General features: G+C 34.6%; 4 protein-coding genes across 4 annotated transcripts in view; 2 read left to right on the forward strand and 2 right to left on the reverse strand.

The window, feature by feature from the left end:
- LOC124631695 (protein draper) overlaps positions 1-7,482 on the reverse strand; it is a 30,104-nt gene extending 22,622 nt beyond the window's left edge. Inside the window, exons 1-2 of the mRNA XM_047166243.1 lie at positions 7,135-7,482; positions 316-547 (exon numbers count right to left, since the gene is read on the reverse strand). Coding sequence (XP_047022199.1) covers positions 316-404 — 89 coding nt within the window. The 5' untranslated portion in view covers positions 405-547; positions 7,135-7,482. The remainder of the gene's footprint in view (positions 1-315; positions 548-7,134) is intronic.
- Positions 7,483-7,978: 496 nt separating this feature from the next.
- On the forward strand, positions 7,979-10,242 carry LOC124631637 (protein spindle-F). Its single transcript, XM_047166129.1, has 2 exons — positions 7,979-8,907; positions 9,059-10,242. The coding sequence occupies exons 1-2, from the start codon at positions 8,169-8,171 to the stop codon at positions 9,421-9,423; spliced, it is 1,104 nt and encodes a 367-aa protein (XP_047022085.1). The 5' UTR covers positions 7,979-8,168; the 3' UTR covers positions 9,424-10,242.
- Positions 10,184-11,764, reverse strand: LOC124631638 (39S ribosomal protein L32, mitochondrial). The gene is made up of 4 exons (XM_047166131.1): positions 11,562-11,764; positions 11,147-11,386; positions 10,654-10,781; positions 10,184-10,396 (listed from the first exon to the last, which is right to left on the reverse strand). The coding sequence occupies exons 1-4, from the start codon at positions 11,644-11,646 to the stop codon at positions 10,259-10,261; spliced, it is 591 nt and encodes a 196-aa protein (XP_047022087.1). The 5' UTR covers positions 11,647-11,764; the 3' UTR covers positions 10,184-10,258.
- A 548-nt stretch (positions 11,765-12,312) lies between these two features.
- LOC124631636 (all trans-polyprenyl-diphosphate synthase PDSS1) overlaps positions 12,313-27,536 on the forward strand; it is a 42,934-nt gene continuing 27,710 nt past the window's right edge. The window contains exons 1-2 of the mRNA XM_047166128.1: positions 12,313-12,554; positions 23,330-23,524. Coding sequence (XP_047022084.1) covers positions 12,342-12,554; positions 23,330-23,524 — 408 coding nt within the window. The 5' untranslated portion in view covers positions 12,313-12,341. The remainder of the gene's footprint in view (positions 12,555-23,329; positions 23,525-27,536) is intronic.

The raw sequence follows: 27,536 nt of genomic DNA on the forward strand, positions 1-27,536 counted from the left end.
GTTTGATAAAAACGCCAATTTGTAGGAAAACGGAAATTGGAAATCAAACTCGTACGAGCCGGAATTACAATAATTCACCGGTACAGGAAGGACAAATGTATAATAAAATAAACTAGTGAATTTAATGTTGAAAGGTGGATGAAGTTTCACTTATAAGTTAAGCTAAGCTGCATAATACAATTATTACAAAGCACAATCTATTCAAAGCTGAAAAACTAGGTGTTCGCCTAGGCATAAAATGAAAACTAATCGATGTATCAACAAATTTTCATGGGCTTTATAATGAACCACTATAAACAAATAAACAATACTTACGCCTCTTGTCTGGTGCAGACATTGGGGCCTTCCAGAAGCGCATAGGTAATGGTCACGAGAGCAAACAACACGCTAAGCACCGACCACATCTCGACTTCGGTTCACGCAATTAAACGCCGTATCTCCATAACAAATCTATTGTTTGGGCGTGTTTACGTCACAATAGGCATTCAAACTTGATTCCGCTGCACTTTTTCTATGACTATTGCGAAATGTTGCTTCTGAATGTTACCTGAAAATACAGTTACATACTATTCACATAAGAATTAAAAGTTTTCAATACGAGATTAACCTACCCATTGTTTTAAATTCAGATAAAGGAGAATCGTTCATGCATATTTTATATTTTTATTCATAAAAATGTGAACTTGTAGAGTTAACAATTTATTGGTGGGTACTGAGTCATATCAACCCAGAAGATTTTTATTTCAGGCAATAAGCCAAGAGATTGGTTAACCAGTAACCAGTAAAATTGTCGTGGGGACGCTCTGCAGACAACGAGACGTCAGCTTGTCAGCTCATCAATATATTTATTACGAGACAGGATACGAATCGTTGATAACACTCACGAATGTGCTGTGTTTACGAATCATAATAAAAACATAGATTGACAGCGTAGAAAGGCCATCTGTTGGTTTGTTTATTTCGATTACTAAGGCTCAGTAGACTAAACACTTTTAAATAAACAGGGATTAAGATTACACCTGAGAATAATCTCCTAAGAATAAAGGCTGATTTACATTGAGTCAGTAACTGACGTCAGTGTAGGCGCCGAAAACTGACGCGTGCTATTTACACGAAGTCAGTGTAGTGTCAGTGTTTCGTCAGTAGTACTGTACTGACTTCAAATCAATTTACACGATGGCAGTGCCGGGTCAGCACTGACTTGTCAGTGGACTGACGTCAGTTACTGACTCAATGTAAATCAGCCATAAGGAATAACCATTCATTTTTATCGGTTTAAACTTGGATTAACTTTACTCTATGTTTATTAATGACGGGCTTATGGTTTTTTTGTTGGGTAATTGGGTAGAAGAGGTCAGATAGTATAGGCAATCGCTTCTTGTAAAACACTGGTAGTCAGCTGCATCTGGTTAGACTGGAATCCGACCCCAACATAGCAGGGAAAAGGCTCGGGACATGATGAGTAGTTTTGTTAAAGAGGAATGCAAGTAAGCGAAACAATGATTTGAATAAGAATTGAGTTTGCCCTATTGAAGATTCTCGTATCAATAAAGCGTCAAGCAAAAATGACAATATGTAATTTCAATACATGCCACTTATTGCAAATGCAAATATGAATATTGTTTACGTATAATTAATTTTATTTCAAAACATTGAAAACGATGAATCACTTTATCTTTTACTCAGGTTTGTGGAATCGTGGACATGTATGCGAGTTCATGTTTACAGAAGACAAGAAAAGCTTTAGCTCTGCACTGGATGAGTAACTTGCCTCGTCTAAAAATAGTACATAGAAAATAGATTATGTTGTTGCAACTACACAATCCAGTTAGACTGCATTCTGTTCTATGTAAAAATAAATAATAGTTTCACAATTGCAGACATTTAACGATGTTTATGCACAGCAAAACCAATTGCATGGCTAAAAATTCCAAACGTATTGTCTGGCAAAACAATTAAAGAAGTTTAACTATTATGACTGGAATCTTTATATTCCTTCCGAGATTGTAATTCTTATAAGGACGTAGAATATTTATATAGGCAGAGATACGTAGGTCTGTATAGAAAAGCTGCAAACGGCTATGCTGACCGCAATACATTCTACTACAGAATATTGGTTTAGTAACACAATACTTGTAAGAGATTGACTTCTCTTACAAGTATAACCGTTATATCTACATTATTGCGGTTATGGAACATATCCACATTACCAGAATGAGAACATAGAAATCCCGAGTACCTATGTAAGTAAATACATATATGTTTAGGCTTTTAATTACATACGAACCACAGCGCTGCAAAGAATCATGGAGTGTTTTACACATTTAGAAGTTGCAATAATTTTGGTTAACTGGTGAACTTTCTGGTAAATAAGTTGGTGCAAAGCATAACAGTTTATTAAAATGTGCAAACAATATGACATATATTATACCGACGCGTTTCAAAACAATGAGATAAAACTTGTGACTAATGAACAGTATGTGTTCAAGGGTCGACCTGAGGTAGGTTGTGGCTTCCAAAGAAATACTAATGTAAGCTAGGTACGTTAAAAAGACAGAGTATAAAACAATCTAGCACAGGCTTCTGAAATATTTCCCGATAGAATTTGTACTGAAATAAAAATGTATTTTTTTTAACAGCCTGATGACTATTAATTAACCTATAAGATCTAGATAACCTGGATCTGTAGTAGCAGATAGGTACTACCACAGATTACCTTAAATAGTGACTTCCAGTGCTATTATGAGGTTTGACGGGAAGATTCTATTTAAAAAAAAAAACAGTAAACTAGAAAATCCTACTAAAGAACAGTCATAACTCACACCAGCAGTCATAACAACACCTGTATCGATTGCTACTGATGATTCAAAGGCGACTATGAAACATGACTTGGTTAACATCTCGAACAGTACCGGAATCGAAGAAATGTAACTATCATTAATTGCTAGACTTGTTACATTAACACGCAACCTAGTTAGCGAGTCATTTGTAAGCGAAAATATTAATGATGGAATTGTTAGGATCCCAGAAGTTCTTCTTGAAGATCAAGATTCTAGGCAGTACCAAACTAAATAGGTATTATAAGCTGATACCCTAACTACCAATAACCCTTAACTGTTAGGTAGGCAATACTTCTGCTGATAGTGATATCGTGAAAGTGATAACTCCAATAGCCCTAAAGTGCTGACTCTCCCGACCGTTAGTGCTGATTTCATCCGCGACAATAATTGTCTCTTGGGCAAAGTTCGCAGCTGATGCATACATTTTTGCGTTTCAATTTATTTCTAGAGAGAAAATTAAAATAGGTCAGTATGAGAGTGTCGCTGTGCATATTCAGGGAGGTCAATTTAGCAAAAATAGATGGTTTGACAAAAATACGCTTCGATAGGCCAGTAGTTTAGTCGGCGAGTGAATTAGGCATAATAGGGCCAGTCGACTGGGTGGGGGATTTTTTGGAGGTGAATGAATGCTGTTAGTGTTTATTTTACAGTATGGAAATCTAACTTATCTATCTTACTGGTTGAAATTAATGATGTTCTAAATAAACACTTCAATTTATACAATCAATTAAATATTTAATAATTGCAGGAAACTTACCCCAGACAATGAACCACAGCAAGTGTGAACAACAATGTACCAATTATAAGTGACAAGTGATAGCAAGCGTAAGTAGGTATAATACAGCATGACTATAGTTCTTTTATATTATGGTTATTCCCCTATTTATAAAGTTTAATAAAGTAATTCAATTAAACGCGTTAAAAGTTCAGAAACGATACAAAAAGTGGGACAATAAGTGTTATTCATGCAAGTAACTACATAATTGGCGTTGATTATGAATGGCAGACTCAGCTTCTGCGTACAGTAGGCTACGCAAATCTATGATAAGTACACGAAGATTTTAGTATTGAGCGAGTCGCGTTATAACGATACACATAATTTACACAAGTAGGTCAGACAACGCATATTGCTTATTTTACAGAAACATGAGCTTGAATATACCTAGTAATATTGCGAATATTGTCAAAACAAGAGTCAGCGATGTTGAAGACTAAAACAATTGAGCCCATCATGTCATGAGTAAAACAGGTCACCACACCAACGTGTGGGCTTGTGCAAATATGCAGACATGTGGTGCAAGGAGCGAAAGTGGAGCGATAAACCGTAGTAGCGAACGCCTACGACTTTACGATGATAATGGAGAAGTTTAAAGTGATTAAACACTACGTTATGACTAAATCTTATCTATATTGATATTTCACTAAGTATCTAGATAATTACCTACTATCTGGACAATGGTGGGAACGCTTAAACACTTCTATTTGTAATAATTCAAAAATTCTTGCGGAATTATTGAATAAACCTTTTGCGGATGAAATAGAACAAAATTTTTAACAAGATATGCTCGTGACTTGCGCCACAGACAAGAAACTATTATCCAAGCAAGAGATCTGGGTGCGACGCGCACGCATCCGTATCACTCGTTTTCATTCCGGACGTGATGATAATGTATCATCATAAGGAAATCAGTCTCATAGCTAAATCTATATTTTTTTATTATGAAAGCTTAAAACCCAGTGTAAAAAGTATTTTGCGACATCCTAATAGTGTGTGTGGCCAATATTCCAAGGTCGTGATTGAATGGTAGCTAAGCTTGATCCGTTGTCATCTTTATTAAGATGAAAAAAATAGAAATCTACAATCTATCAATCTGTCATATTGTTAAGACGAATGTCCAGAACTCATTTCGTAATAACACGGTGATTAAGATAAAATTCTGAACATGTAAACAGTATAATGAGTCACTGGTGATAAACAAAAGATAAATATGCTGTTCTCACTAGGTAATGTTAACCATTCCAGGAATTTGCACAAGAGGCATACCAGAGTTGCTGAACATCCATTTTATTATTGTTTAGAAGTTCATTCTGATGATAGGCACAGAGCCCACTTCAAATCTTTAATTTCTGTATGAAAAAATTCTGTATGAGAACAGTATTATCTAATTTGGGCATAACATACTAATGGCAAGAACTTACCATGTAACTAAAATAAACATTAGTTGAAAACGTGCCTAGCACATGTGGACTTTGCCAATATGTAATACGAATATTGGTCATGTCATAATGTTATGTTACAAAAATACCACAATACATGTGCAAAACTATTACATAGAGAGGTATAGTTACTCATTCAGTCATTATTAATTTTATTTTGAAAAATGTTTCTCTTTGTAATCAGCACTTTAATGTTTAAAAAATATTTTTGAATTTTCCCCTTTTCAAAAATAAAGCTGTGGTTCTCTCTTATCTTTATTGCGTATCTGTTTATGTACGTACATTTTGTATCAACACAGCCACGAAGTTGGTAATTTCAACTTATTTACGTCAAGTCGAACGGTAGCGTTCCTGCGTCCTGTGATATCGTCCCTGTGCGGCGTTTTATTATTTTTATAAGTATATTACTTATGTAATGAACCAAGTTTAACACTATTATGGAAAGTCGTAAAGCTGTTCGGGTTTGCTTTGAGCTCGCGCAGTCACCGTACATACGCGCGTCTCACGATTTTTTTTTTTGCATGATAATTAAATACCATCCTATTCTCCTTGTAATTACAATAGAAGCAATGCTCAAGAAATAAGGGCAGTCGTGCGTGACTCGTGTCTAAGTTTGAATTTGTAATAAACCCTGATTGTTAGCTATCCTGCACCATCACGCATCATCAAGCTCACGCCTGAGAGTTGTTTGGGATAGATAGGATTTTAAGGCATAAAAATATTCTATTTTCGAGAGTCTGATGGACGCGAAAACTTCGCGCGAGCCGCAACAACGAGGCGTGATCGTGGTCCCTGTATGCATACTAGGTGAATACCGAGCTTAAGTGCCTGTTTAGGGTGTTATCTAAGAGACTGATTAATAGGCCGAGAATAGGGGCGCGTTTGTCGAGCGGGTCCGACACATTTACCAGATACTACATTTGGTTGGGCATTTAACTAAAGATAGACCATTTGATTTGTTGTTTTTTACTTAAAAATAAAATGGTACTAAATATCAATGTAAACATAAAAGTAGTATATCTCTTAAATTATGTATTTGTGTAAAAGTCCTATCAAGATTGTTTACTTTCTGTTAAATACAAAACCAAATTGAAACTGAATTTGGTAATTATAATTACATGGTAGTTATGATTTACAGCAACAGATTAAAGAACCAGTAATTTTCTAAACTTCCAAAAGTTAAAGCAATATCATTTACTCAAAAACCATTATGAGGTATAAAATTGAAATTGAGAAATTGCGAAAGTAGGCAACCAAAGCTAAAACTGGGTCATCAATAGAGAAAGTATAGATTACAAACATATCTAAATTCAACCGTTTTAACTACTGCTACTCCATTTCAAAGAAGCACAATTTTCTAGTTCCGGAAATTGGAAATTACTATTAGTCAGTTCATTAATGAGCCTTTGTTATGCTTTTATAACTTTCGTAATACACATACATTATCTGCTTTCATTGTGCATTGTGTGTATATATTACATTAATGAGAAAAATATAGATAATCTTATCTTCACATTATTACGGAATGAATAAAACAAAATATTTATATTGATGACCTAGATGCAGTAAAGTACCTATATTTTTTTCTGTTACCAAGTATTGTACAGGCACAAAGCTAAATAATAAAGTAGGACATAAAAAGTGCTCTAAGAGTAGGAGAAAAATATACATTCCCTTAAAAACCTTATCAAAGTTTGTCAACAATAAAATGATAGTTTTATTTTTCCATAACTCTTATTATAATTATAAGTTTTTATATAATTTCTACACTAAACAAAGGCATAATGTAGTTGTGCTTTCAATTTATGACTATTATTATGTAGGCAATTTCTTGTACGGAAAATTCGCGATGAATAAGAATTATATTGTCACTTGGAAGCTGCCAAGACTTATAGACAAATATAATAAAAACTTTTGTGTTTACAATAAATCTTTGATTATAAATGATGCATGCCTTATTTTGATTTCAAGCGCTGGTTAAATTCGCAATTAGACGAAGTTATTGCGAATCAAAGTTGTCATTGACATCAATAGTGGAAAGTGGAAGCAAACAAAGGTGCTAAGACTATTTACTTACTTAACCAATCCGTTAGTTGAAAGACAGCTCTGAGTATGATTCACTGTTTCACAAAAACTACACGATGCAAGTTACTCAATGAATTGGCTGCATCATCGCCATAATATCCATATATCCCTTCAGTACTGACCCTGTTTTGATTTAGACTCAAGCAAGAAGAGATGATCAAAATAAAAACAATCCAACTGCGAAATTAAATGCACAACAACTACTTAATAAGTAAGTTTCAACTTTTAGAATATAACAAACAATGATTTTAGAGACGGATACACATCGCACGTACTGTACAGAATTATTGAATTTAATTATTTTGATGACTGTATTGCTTGCTTGACGTAGGGAAGTGAACCATAGACTATGGATGGAAAATAAGCGATACAGATTATACAGGACTTTCATGAATGCGACTCGTTTTGATTGGTTTCGTTTGACACTATTTTTATAAAACCGATGGTATTTATAAATATAAAAGAACGAAAAAAAAAAGATAATTATGACCACACATGAAACATATATACAACCGACATACATTTACAGAAGTAATTATAATTCCAAATCCGTACATTACAGAAGTATGAAAAAAATATATGCACCGTGAACGTATTAAAAGACTGCCGGCTTAAGGTTCCCGGCTTCTACTTGTACTTACAAAATTAATCAAAGACATCAATTACTTTGAGGTGCATTATTTACACGAATGGATCACATCATCTGATGTTAACTAACTTTTATATTTGAATTTCCCGCTAACAATGGAAGCATTCACCATAGAGAATGGAATCCACTTCTTTTCTCTCTCAATCTCAAATATTCAAAACGTCACTGTCATTTCTTTCATAAGTGTCAAATAAAATAAATACGTCATGTCAAACTGCATGGCTTTATTTTATTCGTTTTTTCACGATGTTTTTGTGATCTTTCCTAATCTATTTAGATGAATTAGTCTGTTATTGTAGTACGGTAATTTTCTTTTTATTCATAGCTACATTCAATTGATTGATTGATAGAATTGGTATTACTACTACTGCTAGATAATGGATTCGTCGTCAATAGTCAGTTTTAACAATGATTCTACTTTCCAAACCACTTTAAAAGGAGATTGTAATAATATTAGCGTTCATGAATTGGCTCTTCACGCTATGAGAGATCGATGTCTTTTGCTTCAAAGAAGAATAAACTCATTAGAATCCGACAATATGAGATTAAAACTTGATGTGGTGAAATCGACCGAGTGTACGCCTTACAGTCCACTGAAGGAGGATGAGAAACTTATACTGCACCAAAAAATTGCGGAGCTCAATAAACAGAAATCAAAACTTATGCATCATGTTTTTATGGTTCAGTGTGAGAACAAAAACTTATGGAACAAAATATCTACTATAAAAGGACGTGATAAGGGTTCCAACAAAGACAAACAACCTTTAGTACGTACTAATACTTACATTCACAGTACTCCAAAGGGCAGTGCAAATTACCAAGAAAAGTATTCTGAGTCAAGTCTGGAGGAAATATCTTTAAAACTAATAAACAGCTACATTCAAGAGAAGTCACAGTTAGTTGAACAGTATGAACAGATGGCACAGCTTCAAGATATGGACGATGAACTTTTGAATGTTGATTCCATTGGCTTTACATACATTGAAGACCCAGCTACAGACTCTTTGAAAGAAATTCACACTCAAACAGAAAAATTACAGAATTTAAAAAAGGAACTAGTGCAACAGGAATCTGACTTAAAATTGATCATTGCAAGAGTTGAAACTATAATGAGAGGTAAGTGATTCGTAAACGTTTAGACTGGAAGCCGACCCCAACATGATTGGGAAAAAGGCTCGGAGGAGGAGGAAGTGATTCGTAAACATAGTTTCACTCCTGCTTGACACACTAAGGATTATGATAAAATTATATTTTATTATGATTTCAGATGGCTACAAATGTCCTACATGTATTGCAAATAATGCAAAAGTTACAACAGAACACAAAGAAATAGAAACAAGTGACAGCTTAGCTAATTGGGCAACACCAGCAGATTCCAGTACATATAATAATAATTTTAGTGAATTGAATACATCAGCGTTTAAAAAGAGTATAATAGAAGAAAATGAGAAGGACAATAAAGATGAACCTAGTGATAAAATGTGTCCTATGTGTGGACAAACATTCCAAAAAGATGTTGAGTTTGCTCAATTTCAGGCTCATGTTGAAAACCATTTCTTAGGTGAAACTGAACCTGACTCCATTACTGATAATTTTGATCATGTTCCTAATTCTTTTGATAATATTATTTAATTATTTTTATGTTTAATGTGTCATTTTTATTAACTGTGACTTTGGGCTGTTAATCTCTGATCGAAACCCTGATTCCAGTACAGTATAATAATCTGAATATGTTTATTTAGTAAATAAGTGGTGTGCACCATATATGATGATGCATTGCACTTGGATGAGGTTAAAGTTACAATATGATTTTATGTATAATTTGTAAGTATTAAGACCTAAGTTCAAGAACTGTTGTACATTCATGATTAGTGAGCTCTTGAACGGGATAGGTCCATAACACAACAAAGCATGCTGATTAAGATAACAATCTCCAAATCAATACAAACTTTTTTGATCACAACATTCCATACATTTGAGCTTTAAGAAATTACAAGTCCTCATACATGAGCTTTCCGCTGCAGTTTTACCTGTCTCTAGGAAGTATCTACTGTACTCCAGTCACAAGGAACCTGTTTTTTGATCTTTCAATATTAGTGGAAAGGCTACAAGTTTTTTATTTACAGAAAATTCAAACTGTTAAATATTTGCATCTCTAGTACTATCACTATTTGTAGGGAATTATAATAGCAACAAGGTAGTAAGAAGGTCTCAATGTTTCATAAGTTAGAATATCAGAAGTTTACAGGTACTGTGTAGCTGTCTTATGGCCAGTTGGAGGCAGATAATTTTCATTTAAAAATGTAATATAGTAACTGCCTCCCTTTATATAAAGAAGCACAGAAACCAGATGTAAAACATTTAAACAAGAAGAGTGAAATTGATTTTATATTTGTAATTTATGTTTTATTTATCAAATTGATAGCTCTTAATACAACTACTTTATTACTACTGTTCTTGATTTATTTTAAGCTAAGTCTGTAGGTTTAATTTCAGTTGATTTGGAAGGCTTTTGTGTTGTTTTCTGGAGAAGATTCTTGCTGAACCATTGTGGCCGTTCCTTTTTCATCTCAATAATTCTTTTGCCTTTCCAGAACTCTTTGGGCTGTAACAAAATCATGAAAATTCAGTTTCAGCCACACATAGGCCACGTAATTCAATGACATTATTTTATTTTTATTTTATTTATTTGGTTCACCAACAATCGTTACACGATACAATTATTAAATACAAACATCATAATAATACGTTACAATTTATATATGACAAATTTTTACCAAACATTAAAATAAAAACTATTGTAAGATTTTTCCCAGTTTTGAATTGATCTCAATATTCATTTTTAATAAGATAATTTCTTACCTCATCAGGAAGAGTTTCCCCTTTATACAAAACCACAACATCATTCTCAATTGGATTGATACCAAGCTTCTCCTGAATTTTAGCCTGAATTTCTTCTGTCTCTTTCTTAACTTTTGTGTAGCAGTGTTCTGAAATCATACCACAAACATTGGTTTAGTAGTGTTACGGAATTGGGTGATAGCAGCAAAGTGACTACTAGGGAAGTCATCGTTATATGGCAATAGAGGGAAATAGAAATACATATTATATTTTGAAAAACTACAAACTCGTATTGACACAAATGAAAATGGGTTCCAGAGTTAGAAATGACTGTAGTCAAAAATTAAGTTTTTATATCTCAACTCAATTCTGTTACTAGATTAAGATTGAGTGTCATAAATTTACAAGATGGGTACATTTTAGCTCTTCAGTTCATCATCCTCAGTTTTCCTGTTGAAACTCGGAAGACTTTATTTTTTAAATGTTATTAAGCTGAGCATATAACAAAAATTACCACATAATCTTCCTTTTTCATGATGATGTCCACAGTTTTGACAAACTTTGATATTATTTTTGGGAACAAGCATTTTCCATACATATTGAGGTGAACCAAATTTTCTCTTTAACTTCTTTTCAATAGTTCTTCGGAACTTGGGTACAGCCAGAAGCAACCCATCTCCAACTATGTCCTTAATTGAGAACTTTTTTGGGGATGTGATTGGTTTCTTCTCATGGACGTAAGCTAACGCCAGCTCTAGAACATCATAACAGTAGTCAGATAAGAAAGATATACCTTAGTACTTTTTGCAAATTTCAAATTATCAATTTGGGTATGCCATAAAACTACGATTTAATAAAAAGATTTTACTATACAATAAGTTGTAAGAATATAGAATTTATAATACATTTTATTTTTAATGTTTCTGTACCTTTAGGTGGATAACCAAACATATGAAATAAATTCCTTTCCACATTTTTCACCAGTTGCATAACATGAGTTAGGCGTGGAATCATTGTGTTTTTACAATAAATCAAGAATAATATCTGCAAAAACACGAAGACAAGTCAGGAAGAGAAGAAAAAGCTCAACTCAATGTTGAATGGTTTATAAATGTTGAGGTTATATAGAAATTAGAATCAGAACATCAAGTTGACACTGACAGTCTTTTTTTGTGACATCTCTGGGGTTACAAATGTTCAAAAATTTACAGAAAAAACCTGCCAGGATTCAAGCAAAAAGGTCCAAAATAATTGATAAGTAACATGAAAGAAAATAATATATTGTCAGCTCATATCATCATAGTATCAAAGAATTTAATTCTTGGTAATAGAAGTTGGAAGTTGACCAGGCCATTTTTTTTTCAACTCTCTGTATTTATGTTAACATCACTTTTTACCTAATTTAACATTTGATATTTTACCTCTTCATTGGAGTTTATTTGTCACCTTATTATATTGCATCATTAAATGAAAAACCAACTGTCTGGATTGTGAAATAGTCACTGACCTCTATAAGTGGAAATAGTGTAATTTATACTTTTTTATAATAGATCTCAGTGGCGTGCACTTGGAGAGGCCTATGTCCAGCAGTGGACTGCGATAGGCTGATGATGATGATGATGATGATACTTTTTTTATTTTGTTATTGGCAACATAGTGTATCATGGAGTTTGACAATCAGCTGTCTAAAAGTGGGGGGGAAATGGCGAATGCCTGTATGCTGTGTGTGTTATGCAGTTCATATCCTCAAGCGTTTCGTTGCAGTTGTAGCTATGGCGTGTTTAAGTTCGAGTAGGCTCTGTGCTCGTGTTCAAGATAAGTTATTGTGTCAATTCGGACATAAAGTTCGAAAGCAAACTGTATTTGTGAAACTCAAACCTCCTGGACCATCTCCATTGCGAATATTTGGAAAGACATGTCAGGTCAGACAATCAAATTTTAGTTTTGATGTTATTAGTCTAATTATATGATATGTATTCCTAAATAACTGGAGTAAATATTTTGTTAAAAATTTTGAACATTTGTTTTTTGTCATGTTATTCAACATTGTTAGTCCTTTTTACATAACAGCATGACAGCAATATCTAACCTCTCTTTGTCAGCTGATCTAATCAAATATGTAGTACAAAAATTCTGACATAAGTTGTAATTAGAAATCGTCCTAAAAATATTTACTTTAGAGGTTAATGTATGTGGCGAAGTAGGGTCAATCATTGGAAATGTTAAAAGTGAAATCTTCGTGAGTCGGTAAGCAGTGGGTCGCTTCGCGCGCCGCACAGGTTTGTTGGGTTTGTCCGATGATTTTCACCGTAAGCAAAGATATTGGAGACTTTTACTTTCATCAAACAAAGCAAACCTCTGTTTGAACTTACACAATTTATGAAATTATAAATGGTATTAACCATCATTCTTACCACTACTATAATATATAGGTACGGTTAATGTATTTCGTTCATTAAGAACTCTCAATAGGTATGGGGAAATCAAGTTGTAGGTGCGCCGTTATCAATCATTCTTACCGGTCAATGCTAATCGGGTTTAAACAAATGACCCTGACCTAATTATGAATAGTAGGTTCCACAGTCGTATTAAATGAGCCGTTCTAGTTCTAGTATTTTTTCCGGCGTGGCTGCTGCCTATTTGCTCTGTTCTTGGTGAAGGAGCTTGTCCCACACTTGTCCTTGGCATAGCAACGTCAAGGCCCTAACACCACATCAAAATATATCTACAGTACATGTTAGAGTTGGCAACGCGCGCCGTCGTGCTTTCTCGCGCAGCGTGCGAGCATGCAATGTCCAATCTCGACGACTCGTATAGAACTTTCTAAGCAACAATTATTATTCGCATTAATATTTCATTTACTCCTTCAATTGCAATTGAATTACTGGCCGATTTCTTTATCCATACCATAACTTAATTTGCGTAGACAATTGTCCAAAACGCGATCGTATTAGTTAAGCGTAATTTTAATTACGAATTATCATATCCGAAATCGGTATTAAGAAATTATAGCGTCTGCTGACGTATGTAAGCGTATTTTTAGCTTTACCTATGTTGATAATCTCTATATAGTCGCATGCACTGCCTCACGGTGAGTGAAAGTTGTGTGACGATTCGTTGAATTTTTAATAGCGCGAAAACTGGGTAAGTAACCTGTCGAAGGAGTGCTATAGCCTTTCTTATTTTTATTCTAGTCCATTTGGCGAGCATTGACCTCGTTTGTCGCGAGACATCATCATTGGACGCTATTTCTTTGATGTTGCGTGCCTCTAACTTTTGTCTGGCGTAGAAAAGTAGAAGGATATAGATTGGACTCAGGGGTTGCTACCAGCTTTAAATTTGCTGACCTCTAAATTTCGCTTTTGGTTTTTGTTTACACCCACAATCGTTTAAGTATTAGGTAGATGAATCGGTCGACTGAATCGCACTGTACGTAACCTCGGCGTAAATGAAGCTCAGTAGAAATGCGGAACACACAACTATTTGTTCAGTCGACATCATTGTATAAGAGTTTGCGGCAATACATACGATGTAGCATATGTTATTTTCGACTTACAACATTTACTTCAATCCTAAATTACGTGATGACAATACAAAAGGGCATAGAAAGCCGGCTGGAATGCTTGCAGTCATCGGCTGAATTTTCAAACAGATTTCATATCTGCAAATCTTTACATGAACTGTTTAAGTTAATAATCACGAATACAGTGTTGGTCTCTCTAGCCTATGTACATACTATTTAGTTTCTTTGCCTCCCAAGATTTATTTCTTAAGAAACATATAACTTGTGCGATTAATAGCTCCTGCATTGCCCTTGCCGAATGCAACATTATACCATAATATCGACAATTGGCGAACCGAGTCTGTAACTTACACCTGCGTTGAGCCTTTCGAGGATCACGGCCAAGACGAGAACACTTCGTTGATGCCAGTCAATTATACAATGCAGAGCAAATTAAAAGCCCATTTTTCTTTTCGCAATAAGGCCCAAATTTTAACTGCGGTCGTCTCAAAATTTAAAAACTTGTTGCGCAGTTTTTTGAAAGACCTTTGCAAACGTGGGCTAGGATTGTGACATGCAATGACCACGGCCTTGTGAATATGTTATTCGATTATTTCTGTAACGATTAAAGCTACTAAAGAAGTTTGATCGTTGGGTTGGCCTTAATGTAAGGTGTGAATTAATATGTATTATTTAAATGACAAAAACTGTTTAGTAAATGTTTCTGTGTGTAAATAGCTCTGTAACTGTTAAATGTTCTGCGGTGTTTGCAGAAGTGGTCGCCGGTAATTCAATGTCCTTGCAAACATTGCATGCTTAGGCTGGTTGGATTGAGCAATCGCGTTTCGGTCGCCACTTGCAAACAATGAACTCATCAACGTTGTCTCTGGAAGCAATATTAATTGCCGTAGCTTGCGCACGTGACGTCGTTATTTGATAAGAGAGGCATGTTTCGTATACTAGTATTTAAGTTACTTCTATTGAGTAAGTCTTTCTTGTCCCAGTTGTCGCTGTCGCATTTAACATAGGTAATTCAGAAACATTAACATCTAGGTAATGTAAACGTGGTTAAACCAACTTCTATTGAGTTTTTCTTAAGTACTACTCAAAATCGTACGAGTACAACAATATTAATTGGTAACCTAGTTAATTAATGAACATGAACTATCTTGTGACTAATAGCAAGCAATTCTCTAACAAGAAATTACGCACTATAAAGTGATTCATTTTCGTTCACTAACAAGATTGTTGGGTATTTCAGAGCAATAAAAATGCAGCAGATATTAAGCCTACAATATTTTGTGAATGAATAGTTTAAAATAATTGATCGGTATTGAAAAATTGGAAGTGTTTTATAATTTGCATCCGTGATATTTCCGATGGATCCGTGAAATCGTACAACCAATGCCAAACTCTACTTAGTGAAGAGGAGAAACTTAATAGGAACCAGCAAAGCGTACACAGCACTGTTTTAGTTTAAGCAACTGAATGTTGATTCATTAAACAAAAAAAACACGTTTTAGTGCTAAAAATAAAGTGTAATTTAACTGATTTATTTTTACAAAACAAGAACTGTCGGTATCATATGATCAAAATTTACGTGGAACAAGTTAATCAAGGATATTGTGATTGTGCGTTTTATAAAAACCCTTCACGACTTTTAACATTACAAGGTCTTATTTGTTTATCTGTACCTTTACTTACGTTATCACCTTCTTTCAAAATTTCATTACGAGTTTACAGCCGAGTATCAAGTAAAAAAAGCAATACAAAGACTTAAGAGAATATGTAATTACAGTCCAAATTAAAATAGGAACGCAACAGACTTTTCATAATTCCTTTGTAATTTAGTTTGGTAGATGGAATATAATTGAGCGGAACATCATATTGTAGGTGTAGCCACGTCCTTGTAGCGTGGGCCGGCTTCGAATGCAACCTGTGAGCACAAGCAATTACGTCCGAATGTCTATAATCTTCATATCGTGACTCCACGGCATTCTTCAGACGAAGTCAGGGTTTTTTGTCGAAATGTCTTTATTTCCTGTACGATAAGCTGTTGGATAAAACTTGAGAAAATAACAAGTCATGTCTTTATAACTTTAAAACATTTGTCAGGTTACGTGGTCTTGTAAATATGAAAATCCAAAAATAGCTTTTATATTTGCTTAGCAATTGTATCTTGGAAAGGCAATAAGATTACAAGTATGCTATCAAATCGATAAGCAGTAAATTCTAAGTTGAGATTTAATGTTGTTCTTCGAATCACAGTTCGATAAATCCCACTTATACACGCCTTCAGTGTCAAAGCAGATGAAAACAGCATTTTTTGAGAGACTGAATCTTCACTAAGACACGAGTAACATGCATTGCAATATTTAGCAAGGGCGTCTATTTTTAGTACATTAGATGAAAAAAAACATTGGCAATATGTTGCATACGTGTATACACTTACTATTTCAGACTTGCTAGAAGCTCGTATTTAAAATGTATGTCTAAAAATACACTTATCAACTGCTTAGTTACTAAGGATTCTAGCTTACATTTTGTGATCTTTTTTACACTAATTAATTATTATGACGTAAACTTGTAGGTATCATATTTTTTAAATATTAGTGCAAGAATTACGTTAGTAAATTCAGATAATAATGTGGTACAGCGCTTTGAGCTAATGTTTATAATTATTTTGTTTCGGTACTACCTACTATTAGATAGTGTTGCTTAATCTGCTGATATTTAATGGCTTCCATTTAAAATTCGCAGTCTTGTATCGATTCTTCACAAAATGCTATTGTTTATATAAGATGCTAACACTTACCGGAACGAATTTAACTGATTTTAATGGTATTTAAAATTACTCGTACTCATTGTGTGTGTAGTTCTAATGACTTCAATTGAAGGTTTAGCCATACCTTTTTATGCCAAAACATTTTTCTACATCGTAATTTTTACGTATAAAAGTAGTCGTAAAATTGACTAAGTATTATTCTCAATAGCCTTAAAGTTCTTTTATCTTACATTTGTGTTTGAGCCAATTATTTTCTTTCCCTTTCAATCATAATTCGTTGCCTCCTTTGAACAATCTCTTTACGGTACAAACGAAAAATATTTTAATGTTCCACGGGCCCTACAACCGTACAGTGATTTGAAACCAGTTGTTCCCGTTAAATCCGTCCTTGATTCATAACCTAGTGGGGCGGGGCGTCTTCGACCGACGTGCCTCTCGCCACAGACCGGTGGACGCTAATTAGACTCTATGATCGTTACCTGCCAATGGGTGCAGTTACGACCTTGGTCTACCATACACCTCCATTATACCTGGTATCAAATCAAACACGCATACCGTCGAGGCCTTTTTGAATAGTGTCCAATGTCCAATCAAACTGTCGATTTTTCACGTAATAAGGTCACATTTTTTACTATCTTGATCCAATTAAAATATTTGTTTAAATGAAAAATACATATAAACAGAAACTGTTTTTCTCGCTTAAGTTTTCATTACACCTAGATATACTTGTAGGTAAAATTTAGTACTAGTGTACTCTGAGGCTTACCTGAACAGAACAAAGGATGCTTAAAGTATATGTTTTCATTTAAAATGTCTAGACAGATTGCGGTCATGTTATGCAATAGCATCGCATGCGTAGGAGTAATTTAGCTTGGTGCTGTCATAGAAAATGATATTGACCCTTTTCGACCCAGGTGAAGGTGGTTGCATGAGTTCGTTTTCTTAAAGATGGTACATGATCCATGAGGGTCTTGTAATAAGACTCCAGGTCAAAAATGAGCATAGAATATGGACAATGCCTCGGTGAGATAAATGTAATATTGACTAGCAGTATTGACGATTAGTGCTGCCGTCATTGGGTTTTTGATGATGATGAGAAATACCATGTAGCGTCATTAATGTTTGTTTAAAATATCTTTTTAACTATTTGCGGTGTGAAAAACATAAAACTTTGTAGTTAATAATGGGATGTTTAAATATAAACAGTTAATAATTTGCGGCCACTGTGCGCCCGCGCAAGTGACGCGTTGAAGTCTTTTACACGCGATAGTTTACTGGCGTTCACAAGTCCTTTAATTTGGTTTATTTAAGACTCTTGTATAATTTACTTTTTCTAGACTTGTTTTTTGCATGCCTATGTATGTATAGAAGAGCTTTAGCTTTGGATGAAATGATTACATTTCAATCATACTAATCTCTGATTATGGCACATCATTTAATGTCAAATTTGTGGGATTTGTGGGATTTTCTAAAATACATAGAAACATTGAAACATGCAATTCTTCTAAAATAGTAGTTCTCAAAGACTCGGTATTCATGTATTTACTATCAATAATTTATTAATGGAATACAATTATCCGACACAATCTCATACCATTAGTGTCAAGATCCTTCTGATTACCATTCATCATTTTGCACAAACAATTAGTATTTAATTGAGTACAATATGTGTATAAGTAAAAAAATATATAGGATTAGGTAAATGAGACATTGTTTAATTTACAAATGATTTGGTTCACATCCACGTGTTCTGTATTGTCATTTGAACAAACCTTCGTAAAGTCCTTGAAACGTATACTAATTTGTTAGCAAATTATTAGCATCTTATTACGACCACTATTTATCTACATTACCACGCATTTTGACTGGAATTCTTTATGTGTTACTTGAGTTGCATACCAATTTGGTAAAATACTTTAGTTCTTTAGCGTTTTGATATGCATTATTTGTTCTTTGAGAATACTTGGTGGTATCCATTGATGCTGCCCGACAAGATTTATAATTAATGCAAAAGGCATTTTTGTCTTTAACAGAAGTGAAAAAATAAAATAAAATTCTATTGCTGCCGTCAGCTTTCAATTTTTTTTTTATGCAATACGATTGTTTTTTTAGTGGTCTGCTTATATATTTCTGACAACATATCAATCACTTGTGCTGTAACATAGTATCGAGATATACTTACTGTCGGGATTTTTCGTCTGAGCTTATTGTGCCAACGTAGTGATGTAACAATCGTAAAAGAGGGCAGTTTAATTATCCATTAACAGTGATAATGAATGCCCACGTAACAACTATATATCAATCTAATGTACGTGTCAATTGGTGTTCACGTCTATTTTAAGAACAGCACCGATCGGTGCGCAAGAGTGTTCGAAACGCTCACTTTCTATCGTGTTTTAATTGTTATGTGCACCCAGTAACACATGCAATTTTACGTGCGACAATGTTGTTCGTCATTTACATTGAACGCGGATATCGTGAATTTTGTTTTGTATATTTCATTGCAGTTCAATATTTTCCTTATTAATATTATTAAGAAAGTGACTTTCATTTGATTTTCGTCCCTTATTTTTTGTAAAATAATCCTAAGAGCTTAAACACAACGTAGGTTCGACAAAGGATGAATCTTTTACGAGTGCTTAAAGGTCTCTGCTTAGAATCAACGGTATCATTATAAACTTTAATAAGTAAACAGTAACTGGGCATGCTAATTATTTAGAAACGGACGTCAAATTAAATATTTCCTTTTTTGAGAAAAGCGCAAGTACAATTAATACTAAGAACATGTTAAAGTAGGCAACTTTTAATAATCGTTTTCCTAGTTATTATACTGTTTACATATTGGCATTACACGTAAGCGCGAAAATACTTGGAATTGTTTCAACTTCATTACTGTACGTTAACGTCATTAAGTACATTCTTTTGTACCTGCGCAAACATAGAGCGTTTTCTTTTAAACTATTATTGGTTGTGTATTCCATTGAAGACGATAAATAAACGGTTTAACAGACTTTGGAAAGAAAATATTTGTCAAACCTACGAATCCTGTATCAAATTGTTTTTATTACAAAGGTAAAGTAATCGACATTAAAATTATCTGTGCTCCACTGTATCATATACAACAAAAAGCACTAACAATTAATTTATCATACCTTATATTACATATTTCAGAAATGCAGGTCTCAACTAACGTTTAACACTCAAGTTCAAGTAATTTAAAACGATTAAATAATACAAAAAATTAATGTGAATATTTGGTATTTCATAAAGTTAATATAAACAGGTATTGTCACCGTCCGTTCCGGGTTCATAAGTGACATGGGATAGGGGAAGGACAAAAGTAGATTTACTGCTTTACCAAGGTTTAATTCGTGCGTCACAATAAATAAATAAATAAGACTCATTTATTACGCACAGTCGCCTTCCTGAAAATAATTGAAAGTACCTATAATACGTACTATTGATACCTTAAGGTCGAATATGGTATGATCACCTGTGTCTTTATTTATTTTTATTATGTATTTTGTACCAGGAACTGATCAGTGATCGGTCATACTGTCATACAAGTGTATACAATTTTGTTTATGGGTGCTTATTAATCGCCGATACAGGTCATTAATTTAAAATGTGAATAATGAGCTGAATATGAATTTATTTTACTATTTTTTTTTAGGTAGGTTCGATTTTTCATTCTTGGAAAGCGTAAGCTAGATCGATGCATGGACATTTTTCTTAAACTATTTAGAGTTAATGTAGCCACTGTTGCAGATTGATTGATTGAAATATTATTAAGGAGTCTTGTAGTTTAAGCAAGGATCGGAGATACCATTTTAAACAACAATGTCAGGTTCACAACAGACCACGCGACTTTATTTTTAGATTACATAATTATTACCAATTATGTTAGCGTAGAGGTGACCTGTTAAAATGTCATTGCATATTTTTCAAATTCACGAATATTCCTCGGACATTCTTTATCAAAGTTGTTCAATGATGACACATTAGTAAGTAACCTTTAGGAAATACAAGTATCAATTGATATTTAGCGGGATAGTTTTTCAAATCAAATCAAATCAAATCATTTATTTTGCAAACATGGGTGGTAAGTACATAGATGTTACAATAAAATATAAGTTCTCCATGTTTTGCCGGCAATGGGCATGCAAATAATAAAACAATGGTTTTTATTATTAATAATTTCAATCAGAATAGGTATACCAAAGAAATGAAAGTCCCAACACTTCAAATTAAAATACACTAATAAATGTCATTAACGAATAAATAAATAAATAATAATACCAACCAATGTCAAAATTAAATTACATACAAAATTATTATTTCATTTCATTTCGATTGTTATGAATAAAATTAAACTAATACAGTCAAATTACATTACAACTTTTATTAGAAATATCTACTAATTATAATGTTACTTTTAAGATTATATTGTAAACATAATATTCAGGTCATTGAACACATCACGACTGGGTGGGACTATATTTCGCTAAAGATTTGTCGGACAGAAATTCTTTTACAGAGTAATAACTTTTGTCTACTAGGAGATCATGGAGAGACCTTTTAAAATTCTTACTTTCTATAATTGTTCTGATAGGCCCCGGTAAATTATTAAAGATGCGAGAAGCTGAACAAAAGATGCTCTCATGCAATAGGTGAGTTTTACTGGCTGTTGTGCGTAGTTTATCCTTACGCCGTATACGCGTGTAGTAGTCAAACATGTGGATATTGTTTTTTTTTTCATTGTATTTAATAAATGTCTTGGTTTTCGCATGCATACGTCATTGTGGCCAATACAGATGAAAACAAAGCTACGGAAAACACCATATTGACTACGGCGTAGCGCTCAGTTACTATAGTCTACATAATTTTTATCTACAAAACGATACTCGTCATGGTTCTTTTAAAAGACATCTGTAAAATTCTCTATTTGTTTAGTGTATAAGAACAAAAGATTTCAGAAAATAGTGTTTGCGTAGGAACGAATTTTCCGCAAATCTTCAATGAAACCGTCCTTTAACATGCTAACGTGTGTGAAATCGTATGGAAGTAATTATTATGCTACGCATCAGACGTCGCCGCGAATTAAGGATGTTGTCGAAACGGCTTCACTAATACGTATTATTTTTAATCTATGTTACATATTGCGTTATATAAGTGATTATCGATGTGAACAATGAAGGAAATGGTTACGAATGCACTTGTCCCCTTTATGTTGATCTTGATTCTAAGTAATAAGATCAACGTACCGTATTTATACTTTCGCTTTGGTAGCAGACGAAAACTATGTTGGTATACTGAAAACTAAATGATGAGAATTCATACAATCCCAACAGTAATCAAAGCCTTTTTGTTACTTCTGTGGCAAGATAAATATAAGCGCAAGAACCTTGAGGTGTGTTTATTCGCAGCTCGAACTACGTTTACTAATAATGCATTAGATTTTAAAATTGCAACATTGATCCTACCTCCCGCCAGCTCCATCACGATATTGCAACTGGAGAATGGCTCTTAAATTAACGTTCGACTCACGCTTACTCATTCGCTGTTTCTTAAATATAGTCCAAATATTTTTAATTCCAGTATTTTTAACATAATCGCTGTGGTTTGTACCCTGAATAGCATTGTATATGTGCATGTGTAGTTAGCCTCATGTAATCAGGCAATACATGAAAGTAGTGAAAAGGTTCACGGCCGATATTGTGATAGATAGTGATAGATAGTGTTATCTAGATATCTGAATAGAAGAGATCTGGGAAATGTAGCACATGGTTATCGTAAACGAGCAATTGCATAAAACTCTGGTTAGGATTAAGATGTATTTTTTCTTTAACGACGGAATAAAGTTTAACTGATGTTTAGCTAATTGTTTTCTCTTAATTTATAACCGCAAACGCCTCCATCTATGGTGAGGTACTTGCGGGCACATACGTGCGTCGCCGAACGTGTGGTAGTTTTGCAACGCGGCCGGTCGCAGCCCATCGGGCGCGCACTGCACTCGCTTGCAGTTGCATAAACGGTATTGCGAAACCCGCGTATCGCGGTCACTGCCGCCGTCGACGCTACAACTTAGTTAAGGGCACTCGGCGCACCCCTCATGCCGTGTCGGACACTCACCCACTGCTTGATGTTCCAACGTGTCGCTCAATGACAACGGCTGTACTAAATATGGAAAACCTAATCGAATTTTAAGACCGTCCTAACTACGTACAGGACGTATTATGGTAGACCATGTTATTTCTAAGGCGATATGAATGTCATAATTTAGTCATGATTGACTGTCGAGATTATCTTGACAAGCTTTGAAAGCTTTTGTACCACTGAAAAGATGGCTTGCAGCCACGAAGCATGAAGGTTATACCAATGTATTGATATTATATTTCTATTTATTACAGAGAGTCACAACATGCGGGCCCGCGTGCGGGTCGGGCGGGCTCAACTCCGCCGCCACTAGCGGCGTGGTGCGCCGCCTCGCCTCCAGCCTCCAGAGCACAAGCACGGGCTCGCTACCAGACTACGGCACACAGATCGTCGACCCCTACCGCTTACTGGAAGACGACCTCAACGGAATATATGAAGACATCAGATCCGTGAGTACAATTATAATTCATTGTAATGAAATTATCCAAAAAGCTCGTAACTATATGGGCTAGAGAACGTAACTTTGCACTTACTCGTCTTTTTGTTGTGATGAAAATGCATTAGCAACCAAGAAGGTGCTTAAAACATTTGCATAATACACGTCTTAATTGAGTAGATTGTATTTATTTTTGTAATATACTTCTGTAAAAAATATTTATAGTCTGGTGCGCAAACGAGCAGATGTGCTACAATAAGAATACATAATAACATACGATGACACATGGGATGACTGTATTCAATAGACTCCCATCTGATTGACTTTGTAATTGTCACAAGCGACGAGTAACCGCCAGAAGTAGACTGATCAGTATGTCATTCATTGTATCATAGGCCGTGATATAAAAAGGGAACTGTTTACGAGCCTATTGGTCGTCGACTGTGTCCATTGATCGGCAATTGTGTCAAAGTCACGACGTGTTAGCACGTTGGTCAGTTGGGGTTGTGCAACTCGCGCATCGGCGGTAATTGAGATCTGTGGTACACAATACTGCTAACCGTAACGTGAATTACGCGCTGAATTACACAGTTTGTTGGATTCTAGTGCGCTTAGCCGACCCGTAATGAACGCGTTGCGGCTGTAACTGCACATCCCCACTACTAAATGTTAGGCAAATGTAACAAATGTACAAACTACTTCTACATTTGTTTTACTAGCTGAATTATTGCACTAAGGATTTCATTAAGATTTTTCGTAATTAATAATGGAATGAGTCAAAAATTTGCGATTAAATTACGGTGGGGTTAAAGGTTGATTACCTAATTTACTTTAAAGTTCACTGGAGCAAGAAAGTGCTAGAATGTAATGGTAGGAATTGACCTTAAAGCTGTTAATAAACACAAAAATTAATGACATCCTTTGCATTGTGCTGGTTGCCGACAACCTCGGCGGTGTTGTATGTTGCGCACTTAGCTCAACTGAACTTTTGACAACGATATTGCAAAACGTTGCAATGCACTAGAGTTGAAGTGTATTTACGTTCGCGAACTGAATAAGTGATTCGATATCCCTCTTTTGCTGTGTTGAGGAAACCGCTCATTTCTTCCTGGATCGTTTTGTTTACTTTGAATATTTATTCGCGTTCTCAACCTGCGATGTAGATGTATCGATGAAATTTTAGTCAAGTTATCAAATACTATATTTTGTTGTAAAGAATGTTGATAGGTAAGGTTACTCACATCGGTCCTACCATATCATCGACGCTAGTGATGCCAGTGCTCGTTTGCCTACTTTCTGTTTGGAAAACTCGTCTAAAACTAGGCCCCTGTGAATGCTGTACTGGCAACGCGTATATTTCTACACGATCATTTCCTTTACGTCTGCAGCCATATAGGCTGATTTCTAGTTTACATCCATCTTGGGTAGATCTTTCCACGTCTAGAAAAAGCATAACAGGATAATCTGTATGTTTTTATTCTATCAAACAAATATGTGCCAGTATTGTTTGCACAGCTTATTATAGGTTTTCATACCATCCTATCTGATCATAGTGATTTGCTTAACTACGCGTACGTATTGTATTACACAACATTGAAATATATTTCGCAATATGTAATTCAAAAAACGTTAAGTAAATAAACTTTAAATGCCGCGAATCATAGCACAATTGCTCTAAAGTAGAAAAATTGTGTTGAATCTGGAATATAGTTTATCTAGAATTCAACTATTTTTATCTAACTTTATATGACTTGTACGCGTATCAAGAGAGTTTAGATATTTTCGTAATTAATGGATCTCACAGCTATGCAATGAGTGGGAAATGGAAAGTGTGGCGTGGAACAGCGCTAAACTTGAACATTGACCTTGTTTCCAGACCCGGTACGCAAAAACAACTAACAAGTATTCTCATTACTTCGTTTCCGTTACTGGCTTCAGTTTATATTCATTAAAAATATAGGAAAATGCAAAACAACTTTTACAACGTGGCCTGTTTTGTGATGTCATATGTTTTCAACAACAAGGGCTTAATTAACCACGTAATGTGTTAACAGTTTCGTAGACTTTGGACGTTCTGTAAACCTTAGTATGACTTGCGAATCTTAACAAGGACTTACTAACCCGTATAAGCCACGTGTGTCTGATGTCATGTTGCACAATAAAGGCAAGTGTTAAATATATCTCATTAGCTCGTCCCTGCCACATTCAATGTTTTACAACACCTGGAGTTTCCGCTAAATGTCATTGTTGATTTTACCTAGTGAAACACAAGGTTTTTTTCATTTGGTTTTTATCATTCCCTTGTTACACGTGTCCTTTATGGGAATTCTGGTACAAAGTATAAGTCTACTTACGTATGATGTTCGAATTTTAAATTCTTACTATGCCCTCTATTGATTGCTTCTGCATTCTTATTGCTTCATCATTTTTTTTACATAGTACTGCAGTAGATGCACAAATAAATCATTGTCATTGCAGTATTTTAAAAAGTTATCTATCTCGTCATTCTCTTTATAATTTCATGTATGTAAAATATTCTGTCTGGCAATACCAATTTGTTAAGAACACGATAATTGCTAAGCGAGAAAAAAAAAACAATAGTGTCCAAGTTTGTTGCAACCGCAGACCACACTTCTGGTACTTGTGAGACTAGAATATTATTGAGTGACACAGGCCGAGACGCGCAAAGTATTTTTGTTGAAAACAACCTCGCCTTCTTTGTATCGTTTGCTGAGGTTCCTGTTAAAATTTCTACCAAAGTACGTACCAAACGAGAATATTAGTACGAGGGGTGATCCAAAAGTAATGATAATCCAAACTAATATTATAAATGCGAAAGTAACTCTGTCTGTCTGTCTGTCTGTCTGTCTGTCTGTCTGTCTTTCTGTCTGTCTGTCTGTCTTTTCTTCACGCATAAACTACTGAACCGATTTGTGTGAAATTTGGTACAGGCATAGTTTGAAACTTGAGAAAGGACATAGGATAGTTTTTATTACAAAAAAAAATAAAAATAAAATTATTCCGGACATATAGCGCCATCTATTGGTCAAATCAAAAATCTGCTGGTAGTCACTATTCCACGCGAACGAAGTTGCGGGCAAATGCTAGTTGATAATAAACAATGTGAATAATGGTATTAAAAAAATATATTTTTCAACATAGTCTCCTAATAAGTCAATACACTTGGTCCATCTTTTTGCTAAACCAAGAATTCCTTTAAAAAAAAAACATCTTTACTCTGACTCTCCGAAAATTCTTCAACTGCAGCCATCACTTCGTTGTTGTCTTCAAATTTCTTGCCTCGCAGGTGTTCTTTGAGCCGAGGAAAGAGATAGAAGTCACTGGGGGCCAAATCTGGGGAATAGGGTGGGTGTTCGAGTATTTCGAACCCGGATTCTTGGATGGCAGTCATCGCAACTGCGGCTTTGTGAGACGGAGCGTTGTCTTGATGGAACAACACACCTGCTCGCAGTTTGATGAATTATTGTCGACCGTCGCTATTCAAATAATTGTATCTCCAAGAAATGATGACCTATTTATATGATTTTTTTATCCTGAACTAGTGGGTATATAAAGAAACTAAACAATTTTTTTTGGATTTTTATGAAGTCTAGAAATACCCTCTTATCATTACTTTTGGATCACTCCTCGTACAGTGTCCAAATCCTATTTTAGATAAAGCTGTCAAATATCACTGGCTCGGGCTACGAAATGTGTAGACTCTAAGAAGAAAAACAGAAGTAGCTGTACCGTTTGTTTTAGCGCAAATTTGTTCTGAGTCATATGTAGCATGATAAAACTACTTTCAATTTATTATTATCTTAAAGCAGCCAGTAGTCATTAGCTGTGGCCGTGGTCTATAAATTAACTCTCGCCTTACAGACCGCAAAATTAACAATATCTAAATTAAGTCATTATTTGTTTACATTTGTAGAGGGAAGCAGATATATGAATGTTACAAATTGTTATAGCCGCGATCAAAATAATAATAATCCTAACCTTGACCAGATCGCATTAAATTTACT

This window comes from Helicoverpa zea, chromosome 7 (genome assembly GCF_022581195.2).
Source record: "Helicoverpa zea isolate HzStark_Cry1AcR chromosome 7, ilHelZeax1.1, whole genome shotgun sequence".
In the NCBI taxonomy this organism is placed as follows: domain Eukaryota; kingdom Metazoa; phylum Arthropoda; class Insecta; order Lepidoptera; family Noctuidae; genus Helicoverpa; species Helicoverpa zea.

Coding starts and splice junctions, on each gene's coding strand:
- LOC124631637 (XM_047166129.1), top strand. CDS start 8,169: ATGGATTCGTCGTCAATAGTCAGTTTTAACAATGATTCTACTTTCCAA. Junction 8,908..9,058: donor AGTTGAAACTATAATGAGAG/GTAAGTGATTCG, acceptor TTATGATTTCAG/ATGGCTACAAATGTCCTACA.
- LOC124631638 (XM_047166131.1), bottom strand. CDS start 11,646: ATGATTCCACGCCTAACTCATGTTATGCAACTGGTGAAAAATGTGGAA. Junction 11,387..11,561: donor GTTTGGTTATCCACCTAAAG/GTACAGAAACAT, acceptor ATGATGTTCTAG/AGCTGGCGTTAGCTTACGTC. Junction 10,782..11,146: donor TGAAAAAGGAAGATTATGTG/GTAATTTTTGTT, acceptor GTATGATTTCAG/AACACTGCTACACAAAAGTT.